Here is an 11,149-nt window from a genome sequence, read left to right on the forward strand (position 1 = left end):
TGGGCCGGTTGTTATTCGGGTGAAAGGTATTAATGAACCGGCTGGTGTTCGAGTTGAAAAACGTTGCTCAGAGTAATAATGGTGTGCAGGCCGGCATTCCTCACGTGGCTCAAAAAGCCATCGACGCCGGTCAAGACCTTGAACTAATTATCTTGGGGTATTGTTTTTCAACTTTCTAAGAATATTTATGGCCTTTGGAAAAATCTCTTCAACAAATAAAAGGAGTCAATTGAAATCCTTGGCTAAATTCCTAAAATACCGAACAAGCACACATTTCTTCACACGATGTAGGTTATATAGCTCGTTGCAGTCAAGTCACATAGCCCAACTCTTGTCATCAAGTAAGCATAAGTGACAAGTTGAATAGCAATTCATCATGCAAGTGTAGGGATTGAAACCCCAGCATTACAAGCAGAAAAACTTTCTTAAAAAAGTACATTTTTCTTATCAAAGTTGTTTACAGAAACGAACAATTTGAATTACTAAAATAAAGAAATATTACAAAACTGAGCTACAACTTTGATATCATATATAACTTGTATATTTCCAGCTAACCCAGAAACAGTAGCTACAACAATAAAAAATAATCAATTTAGTTCTGTTATACTTCCAGTCACCCAATTTGACAGTACATTACTTAACCTACCAGACATAATTTACAGTTCCGGCAATGATCATGCTGGAGGATCCTTTGCAAGCAAAAGGCTGAATTCCAATCAGCAGTAGAAGACGGGCACCATTACCAGCAACCAGAACCTTGGAAGAATTAAGCAGCTATATCAAATCCGGATGGCAGCAGGAAGCCTGGCTGATTACCATAAATAAAATCGGCCATGCCAATATATATATGACAAAGAATCGAATCGAATCACTGAGCTTAAAATTACACAAATTAGGACTCCATGAACACCAGGCTGTGGAAGAGGAGAGCAATTATGCTCAAAGGAAGCAGTTTCAAGAGCATGTCTCTTGATGAGCTACTCACACTGAGCTGTCCTGCATTTATGAACTCATCCTTGCCAACAGTTATAGAGACATTTACAGACGAGGAACCTGATGAATAAGAGATTCAGTTATATGTCATGGTACATGATTAAAGTTGTTCCAAGTGGGGCAAAGAAGACGAAGAAGAAGACCGATTTCATTTTAAATAAACTTACAATCATAGTTAGCCCATCCAACACGTTGCCGAGCCAGATCATATACAAAGATCTTATCTTTTAGAACAAGATCTACAAAAAAAAAAAAAAAAACAAAACAAAACAAGAAATTAGTTTCACAGTTTAAGACGGTAAAGACGTGTATTGCAACTTCTAGATGTTGAGTAATTCGGACAGATGCACCTGTCAATACTACAACTGGATTACAATGAATATCCAGGTAAATTTTGAAACATAGTTACAGGAAATTTTACTCCGAGATTTTTTACTTCAGTGTGTTAGGATTCCACATTGAGAAGAAAAAATGGTGGGCATGTGGTTTATACGGAGTTGAACACCCTCCCTAAGCAAGCCGGTTTTCCAAGGAGAGCTCTACCTAAGCCCACAAAAGACCACTTTTCCAAGGAGAGTTCTACCTAAGCCCACAAAAGACCACTGCCCAACCCAGTTCCTATCAAAGGTCCATTGGCCAGCCCAATTCCTATCAAATTGAGAGTGGGTATCTATCAAATGGTATCAAAGCGAAACCCCGCCCGAGCTCATGTTCCGGAAGGGGCAACCTGGCAAAGGGCTACCTCAAAAAGGGCAACTTGGGAGAGTAGGCCAAGAGAGAAAGACTATTAAGTGGCCTAGAGTAGGCCACCCAGAGTGGGCCAACATGGACGTTGGGTCTCAACGCGTAGGGAAATGTTAGGATCCCACATTGATAGGGAAAAGGGGTGGGCGTGTGGTTTATAAGGAGTTGGGCACCCTCCCTTGGCAAACCAGTTTTCCAAGGAGAGTTCTACCCAAGCCCACAAAAGAACCACTATCCAACCCAATTCCTATCAAATTGGGGCCCAACCCAATTCCTATCAAACTGGGAGTGGGTATCTATCACAATGAAAACTGTTCAGTAGTCAGAAAGCCCTTGCATTTTGAAACAAGAGCGCCTAATCCCTTTTATGTCCAACAGAAACTTGTCAAGGTTAACTAGGTTATGAAAAAGGCATACAAGCAATTAAGGCATATCTTCTTTCTTCAGGAAAAAAAAAAAAAAATGAATTTTATGAAATGGACCTATACTGGTAATTGGCCAATAAATTGGGTGAGTCCTAAGACTAATGTGTATACTCAATGCAAAGCCTCTACTCGATATTCCTTTATTATTTCAAATATCCAAAGCTGATGTGCCAAAAGAATAAAGGTTTGTCTTTTTGCTTAGTTTAAAAATCATGAATGACATTATAAATTTTCCACATGCAGTTTCTTATACCAGACACATTTCCTCATCAAGAGTAAGAACTAAATGGAAAGTAACAAAACAAGGCAAAAATACTACCACTGGGGCAAGTTGTAAAATCCATTTTCACTCAAAAGACCCAACAACTTTGTAAGTGGAAAGCAAAGCTCAGTAGTCTTTATAGGGGAAGTAGAGCATCACAGACGATAAAGCCAGTCAACAAAATTAAGTTTCCTGCATCTAGAATTGTATTTATGCATGCTCTTCATATATGAGCAAAGTGCAAAACAGAAGGTATAAATCGAATTGAAAATACCTATACCATTATTTATTAGTACTTTTACTATATTTACTAATTGAATTGCTACTAATAGTGTACTTAAATGGAATGACTAAGATCCACAGTATATTGTAGATGCAAAATGACAAATTGGATTTTGGAAGTCAAAGTAAATTGCCCAGAGCTTTAAATATGTATCAGGTCCAGGAAACTAACCTCCTAAAATTGATACTCCTCCTTGAACTTTCTCAAAACCAATACACCACATTGCAGCACCATCCTGAAACAAGTAGCACGTTCAATATTTTTGTAGTGGAATGACATGGACAATAATCATATCTAATTTATAAACTCTCAAACAGAGGTAGAATTGCAAAAAGAAACAAGATAAACAACTCACATAGAAACCAATATGTGAAAGGTACTCTTCTGGTTTTAAAATCATGGATGCACTACCATCAAAATTTAAACCGACCAGAGGAAATATCTCGGATACACTGAATAGAAAACAGAAATTTAGCTTCAGATGTTTAGAAGAAAAAAAAAAGGAAAAAATACAAGATAATAAGGATATGTAACTATAAGATATTCATTGGAAACATTAAGTTGAGACTGAACCTGGTGGAGACTAGATAACACTGTTTTCCTTTCGACATAATGGGAGTCACAGTTTGTGAAACACTTGCAGTTATCTACAAAATCAATCGGTGGAAGACCTTCAGAACATAATAGAAGCAATTTTAACAAAAATCTCAGTAGAACGAGAAAAGGCAGCTAGTAACTGGCAGCAGGCATATTAAAACCACTCCAAGTGAAAGAGCTTGTTATACTTTTATGGCTTTATTTCATTTGTTTTAGTTCCAACAACATAACAAAAAATTCTATCAGATTGAACAAATGATTGAAATCTCAAACCATTTCAAGCGCTTTTCAAGTGATTCTCCATGCAAAGGCCCAAAAATACTTCAAAAGGTACATAAGTAGATAAAGGACCATCTGAAGTTCACTCCAGCTAGTGCTGCTTCATTTCCACATTTTGAGATGAAACAAATTGCAAGAATACAAGAAATGAGCAGATGCAGCAAAAATGAACCGAATGAATTATCAGGACAAAAGAAACGGGCACAACCAGTGATAACCAGCAGAAGTCACAATTTTAAAGCAGGTGCATGCAAAAAGGGGTTTTTCGTCTACAGAAGTATAAAATAAAAAAGATGCCCCGTTCTTTATAGAGAGACTTTTCCAGGAATTTTTATCATGTATAGAAACAAGATCCACAGGGATGGAAATTGTCAAAATAAACTATTAAGAGGACTATTGTGGAATCCTCTTATCTTACAAACTGATCTTTTTCTACCACAATACAATTTTCAGAAAAAAAAAACTCCATTATACTGTGACCAAGCATGTTAAGTGAGATATGAAAGCCCCTCCCTTCTTTAAGACTTCATGCTTTACTGCTTGTTGTAACATTTAACTTTGTGTTCTTAAGGGTATTCTTAGGAAGAGTCCAATCTTGATCAACTTATAATAGTTATGCCATCACAAAAACTAAATCACTCTGAAAAAAATGTTAAAATTCAAACTTACAGCATCAACAAAAGGATCAAAAGCCTCTTCTACAAGGTAAGTTAAAGTTGTTCCAGAGTCAACAATAGTTTCTCTGTTATTTGAAGCTGCGAATGCTGCTGGAGCAATGGGCAACAATGTTCCATTGACAGAAATGCTCTGCAGATTTATATTATAATGAGGCCTGAAATTTTCAAACACAGAGGCATTTAAACTTAATCAATATTCATACATTCTAGTTGAACAGAAGATTTAATATGTAGGAACTCAAAAATCATTTATATAAAGCAGAAAATTAAGGTCCTACATTAAAACATTAATATCACAAGACTCCTTCCCTCTCATCCCGCCTAAAAAAAAAAAAAAAGAAGAGAGAGAGATATAGTAATAAAAACCAAACAGTGTATTTTTGCAAACTTTAATAGATTAACAACTCATAAAAGGTCAAATTAAATAAGTACAGTCACCCCGATATCATAAGTTCTGCCAGATAAAAGTTTTAAATCTCACAGAAGAATTCACCGCAGCATTAAAATATTCTTTTTTTCATAAGACACTAAAATATTCATGTTCGATTGCTATTTCAACTACCTACTTAGCTCCAGTATCCTCCAATTTGATAGGCACCAAACTCACAAACGCAACCAATATAAACTGCCAAACGAATGACAATGAACCATCATTGTATAAACATAAATATGTGCTGTCTTTAAGCATAATCATTAGAAATATGAGTGGTCGGGGAAGAATGGAACGATATTCTTCTCAAAGGCCAGAAGAACTTAGTGAATAAGTTTCTTCTGGTTAGCCAAACAACTTTGGTAATACCCGAAGTTTAAAAAACCTAACCTTATATCTCTAAGTTCAAATTTTTCCTAACAAAAAGAATGATAAAGAAGGAAAACTGCTTCAACTACCAGAAGAGAACAGAATGGAAACCCCAGAATCTAAATTTGATGAATTCCCATTGTCATCTTAAGAGTTAAGAAAAAAAAAAACAGAGGAAAAGGAAAGAGTGCCACAAAAAAGGTACATACTTTGATGGCACCAGCGGAGTATAAACAATGCTTGGTTCCAAAATCTCTCCAAGAACCAATATACCGCCTCCATTGCCCTCTCCTTTTAGGCAATGAGAGAAAACTCTGGGTGTTATCCCGTGAGATGACAATTGTGATATGACTGACAGATCCCCTTGGCCAAATCCAAATATCCCATCAATTGCTTTATCTGTTTTAGTCAAGTCCCCACTCTGATAGGTGCTACACCTGTTTCCAATACCATGTCAAACAATAAATTCCTAGTAACAAAATAACAAGGAATAAAAGTGGGAGAAACAGCAACCACTAAAAAAGCGAGAAGAGAGGGTAAAGGGCGAATGAAAAACATGACTCAAAGTAAGTAGCAGATAAAAAAACTTGCTTGTTAAATAACATAATATTTATTACATCCTTTCCAACATTTCCAGCAAAAAGATAAGAACACAACAATATTAACTGTGTGCACATTGCAAAAGGTTTGGCTTAATTACTGCAAATGAAAGCAATACTAAAGTTGGTAACAATTACAAGAAAATTGAGCGTCACAAAATTTTTAAGAGCAGTACTGCCAAGATCACCGTACTGTTAAAATAACTGGCAACAACGTAGGTTATTTTCTCAAAAGTGAAATATTCACATACTTTGAGGTTCTTCGAAACTTCTTTCCATCTGTTCTCTTCACTTTAATGATTATTTTCTATTCACATCATGCTCATACAAATGTTTTTGAAATAGTAATAAGAACTCACCCAAAAACAATCAGAGCTGAAGAGTTAGCAGTCATTGACTCCCCCAAAATAGCATCAAAATACAATGTATCATATATATATGAGCCTGATGTCCCACTTCCATCTCCATATTGAAATGAATAGCCACACAGATTACTCTGAGGAGGACATTCAGTTGCTGTTGTTTGAATTTCTGAAGAACACAATGGGTCTGAACAGGGAAGTGGCCTAGCAGTTGATGAGCTAGAAGCGTCGAAAAAATTGAGCTGAACCTGCAAAACACATAAAATTTCAAGTAAGAAGTTATACTCTAGATTGTCATTTCACTATAATAGCTCATTTGGTTAAGGAACTAAAAACAAGTTAAAGAAACAAGATTTTACTCCGAGTCCACTGATTTGAGGGCAATTACTGCAGGTACTGCAAGTAACCCACAAAATGTCGCTTCCAGTATCAATTTGCACATTGAATTCTCTAGAAGGAGAACCCAACTTCACTTTCGTAAAATAAAGCCTAGACAAACCAAGAACACAGTAATTTAATATAGTTCTGAAATACTAAGTACAAGATTACTTCACGTGTAATCCTAATGTGAAACGAAAACAACAAAACACCTAAACAGAAACACCACAAATATGCAAAACAAGAATATTGAAAGATCCAATGACAAAGATGCAATAAAAACTTCTTGAGCTAAATCCTTTCGTTTCTATATACTGTTATAGACAGAGGCAAACAACAAACTCTGAACCAGAAACAAGAAAAAATAACACTGACTACTAAATATTCAAACTTATAAACAAACCCATCAATGTATACGCATTATAGACCTCCAAATTAGATTAAAAAAAGAAAATTCAAGTTACAAATTTTGCCTTGAACATATAAACAAAAGAGTAGTGAAATTATAGAACACAAAACTTGCCCAAACACTTACCAATATGAATCACTGCAAAGTGCGAAACCAAGTTGATGAATTTCCCCACAACATAACAACAATAGTGAATCATTAGCAAACACACACACAAAACATAATAAAGAATTCTTTAACTAATTTCTCTCCACCTTTTTATCAAAAAAAAAACAAAAACAAAAACAAAAAACTTAAAATTACAACAGCAAGAGCAATAATGAAAACAACAAGAACAGGAAGAAATGAGAAAGTTACCCAATTAGATATGGATCAGAGGAGCCTTGAACTGGGAAGTTAACAACACCGCTGGTAACACCTTGCAAGATTCTCGGGTGCCTGACACGATCTCGAGCTCTGAGTTGACTCAGTGGAAGTGAATGGTTGAGTGGAAAAGCCCTCTCCAATGGAAGAATAACACTATACACCACCGACACCGGCACTAGAAATGCTGAAACTGCCAAGATCAGGCCACGCAGAGGCCACATTTTTGGTTGAACTTTTTGGGGTCTTAGAGAGAGAGGGTTTAAAGAGAAAGATTGAGCTTCTTGTTCTTATTATGGCATTGAGGGAGAGGAATAAGATAAGCTGGTTTTGATTATTATTATTAATTAATATTATTATTAAGACGTTAAATCTTGATTTAGAAACATTAGAGTAGACTCATTAAGTTGAGTTAATTAGTATTTAAAGAGAAGGAGAGGAAGGGAGAGATTTGAAGGTCGAAAATGTCCTTCAATTATTTTAATGGTGTCAGGTGAACCTGGCAAAAAGCACTTGATGTTGATCTTCCCAGTTCCCACTTGAAATTAAAAAAGTCAAAATATTATGGCTTTGTTTGGTTCGGTTTGGGGAATACTATTATTAGTATTCCTAAAAAAGTTAAATAGTAAAATATCATTATTCTTAAAATATTATTTTATTTTTTTTAATTTTTTTTAAACCTCTTAAATTTGTTAATTTAACTAAATATTTCAAAATTTTTTTTTTAAGAAATTGTAAAAATACTCCAACCACCCTCCGACGGTGGTGGCCGACTGTCCGTATTTAATGGGTGGGTTAAAGGTGTTTTTGTTAACTTTTAATATTTTATTACAAGGATGTTTAGTAAATAAACAAACATAGGGGATATTTTTGTTAATTCCAAATCATACATCGTAATACCTGTCCAATTTAACTTTTTTCAAAAGATTATTCTAAAAACTATCAGAATAATGAACCAAACGGAGCCTATATATTTATAATTTTGTCATAATTTAAGAAAATTAAAAGTTATTATGTCTTAATTATTTTTATACTATTTTTGAGTTATTTATTGATTCCGACCCAATCTTAAAGAAATTAAAGTTAAAAATTATCTCTCAATTTTTTTATATCCAAACAAAAAAAAAAAAAACAATTCAAAAATAGTATTAAAAAAATAAATCACAATATTTTAACCCATAAATTGAATATATAAATAGAGACAAAAAATAGTGTATGTTTGATTTGTTTGAATACATTTAAAATTAAAAAAAAAAAAAAAAATATTGTAAATAGTCTAAAATAATATATATATGGCATAGTGTTTTCACAATTGCTTTTTTAGTATAATCTTAAGAAGTAATTTAGAATATGAAATATTTTCTTGAAAAGAATATTAATTTTGTAAGATTAAATATACATTATAGTTTTGAAAGCTAAATTAATACATAATTTTGTAAAATTAATTTACATATGAGTGATTTTCCAAGAAAATTGGTCAAAAGCTTTAAGTAAGAAAAGTCACCAAACAAAGCACTTTCTACCAAAATTACTTTTAAAAGTGATTTGTCTATAAGGGTAATTTTGTCCAATAAAATACAAAACGCCACACCACATACCACTACCGAAAAACAAAAGCTAAACCAACTTGTAAGTTGTAACATCAGAAAACATACCACTGTCACACTGCAGTTTGCAGACTTTGCTTTTCAGCACAAAGAAGAGCGTAGTGTACACGCGTATCTGTTTTGAAACTGACAGGCGGTCAGGAGCACGCGCTACATGTGCGAAGTAAGATATCCGGATAGCCGAAAGGGATGGGCCCCAGTATCTTGAAGGAGAAATACTAGTCGTAATCGCAACGGCAACAGACCGTTGCTTGTACACGTATGATTTATCTTTCTATCTAGAGATAAAAAGATAAATTGACGTAAAATGTCGTTATTATAAAAGTGTTTTTTAAAATAAATTAGGAGAGTAAAGGACACTTACCCAACCAAGGTTTGGCGAATTTAATGTGGTTTCATAAATTGAAATTCCCACCCAATTTTGAACTCAGTTAAGGTAAAATTTGCTTTTATCATGTTTGACTAGTTAATTATCCTTATTATGATAATGGATAAATTAATTAATTACTTTCTAACCCTTAAATTAATAATATTAGAAAAATAATCATCATCCTTTCAAATTTATTTCAATAACATCTTCTTCTTCAAGCTTCCTCTTCTCCTCAATAATCATATCTTGACAACCATATATTTTCATTAGGATCTTCTCCATCTCTTTCTCTCTTCTCTTTTCTCTCTCTCTTTCTACTTATCTCTTATTTGCCTCTTTCTTTCTTCTTTTTTCTCTTTCTCTTTCTCATTTCCTCTTCTCCACGTTGGTGGCAGTGGTGGTGGTAGAGTTTGAGGCGAAGAGGAAGTGTTGGATTGTGAGAATATTTTGAGATGTGGTGGGTTATTTTAAAATTTTACTGATTTGGGAGAGTGAGAGAGATTAGGGTTCACTATTTTTGGATAAAAAGACCTAAATTACCTTTTTAACGTTTAAATTTTAAAATTAGATAGGAATTTCCAATTTATGAAATCAAGTGTGGGAACTTGTAGATTTGCCAATCCTTGGGTGGGTAAATGTCATTTACTCTAAATTAGGATATAACATCTTCACCAAACAAGGCCTTAACTGCAGAAGCATGTATTTGTGGAGTTCTTGAGAGCAGCTACTTGATGAGTTTCTTAGTGACTTAAATAAGATTAAATTTTGTTTTAATTTTCTTAAATAAGATTCTTTTTTTTTTTTTTGTTTTACATTAAGTTTCGTGTTGGTTCAATGGTGCTTACTTCTGAACAATGTTAATAAGTACAGGCTGGCTTTGACTTACGATTTATGAACAGATTAAATAAAAATAATATTAAGAATAGAGACAATAATGTACAAAATCTTGCGTCAAAATAAACTATTACCAATTGATTGACAATTGGCTGAAAACCAGCTTCATATCCTCAAAATCTTTAAGTATAACATACTCAACACCAAATCCTGTGTATTTATCCCTTAATTAATTAATAACTTGGATTACGAATTAACATGTCATTGCCCACCAACTTCTTTTAAATAAGTTGACCATATTCACACCCTCTTATAATGTAATTAGGACCAGCTATAATAATACTAATACGTATCAGTATCACCCTCCAATATAAAACTTGTACTATTAAAAAAGCAATTTAATATTACAAATTTATTATTCAATATTAAAAATAAAATGAAAATTGTATTAAGAAACATTTTTTTAGTGCGAATGGAGAAATAACTCATTTATAAAAAATCTAAAGTGATTGATAATCAACTAATAGATATTAAAGGAAAAAAAAAAAGATAATTTGGTTACTAGGGACTGAAAATTTGGAATAAGATTATTTATTAAGACACCTTTAAGAATAAGCTGGAGACTCCCAAAAAAAGACGACTTTAGAATCAAGACTTCAGGGTATTAGGGACTAGTGACCAATTTTTTTCTTAGGTCTAATTTTAAGAATCGTAGCAATTGGATAATGATATTTTATTGATGTTAATAGATAGCAGCTAATCCAAATATAAATAACATGTGATTAATTAAAGATTGCTTTTTCTTGTTTAGACACCCTTTATTTGGGGAAGAATTAATCTGTTTGGGTCAAATTTATAATGTCAATGGTGACATAAATCCACCTTGAAATCAAGGTGCAAGAAAAAGAGTATTGGATTCTTCATAATTAATAGGGACATTAATTACCACATTAACCCCATCGTAACCAAAACAAAACATAGCGTCTTTATGAAGTATTGGTTTTTTGTATATTTATGTCACATGGTTTGAGGAGAAAATATGAGAGCTATATTTGGTATAAGAGGTTGGCTCAGTCTGGGGTTTGAATCACTATTTCTTAAATTATCATTAACTATTTGGTAACTCAATTTTATAAGTGATTATGTCGAGAACACATTATGGAATATT

The 11,149-nt window shown here is 33.5% G+C and overlaps 1 protein-coding gene across 3 annotated transcripts; it reads right to left on the bottom strand.

The window, feature by feature from the left end:
* Positions 1–442: 442 nt before the first annotated feature.
* On the bottom strand, positions 443–7,502 carry LOC116105774 (aspartic proteinase-like protein 2). 3 transcript variants are annotated; one of them, XM_031392190.1, is made up of 11 exons: positions 7,165–7,501; positions 6,934–6,945; positions 6,380–6,509; positions 6,018–6,268; positions 5,269–5,496; positions 4,253–4,415; positions 3,281–3,354; positions 3,063–3,159; positions 2,879–2,942; positions 1,161–1,232; positions 443–1,053 (listed from the first exon to the last, which is right to left on the bottom strand). In XM_031392190.1, exons 1-11 carry the CDS (start codon positions 7,392–7,394, stop codon positions 893–895), a joined length of 1,482 nt encoding a protein of 493 aa, XP_031248050.1. In that variant the 5' UTR covers positions 7,395–7,501; the 3' UTR covers positions 443–892. The 3 variants fall into 3 exon arrangements, with proteins under 3 accessions (XP_031248050.1, XP_031248052.1, XP_031248051.1); XM_031392192.1 differs by lacking the exon at positions 1,161–1,232 and having other exon boundaries at positions 7,165–7,502; XM_031392191.1 differs by lacking the exon at positions 6,934–6,945.
* Between the last annotated feature and the right edge of the window lie 3,647 nt (positions 7,503–11,149).

Source organism: Pistacia vera, unplaced genomic scaffold (genome assembly GCF_008641045.1).
Source record: "Pistacia vera cultivar Batoury unplaced genomic scaffold, PisVer_v2 Contig503, whole genome shotgun sequence".
NCBI classification, from domain to species: domain Eukaryota; kingdom Viridiplantae; phylum Streptophyta; class Magnoliopsida; order Sapindales; family Anacardiaceae; genus Pistacia; species Pistacia vera.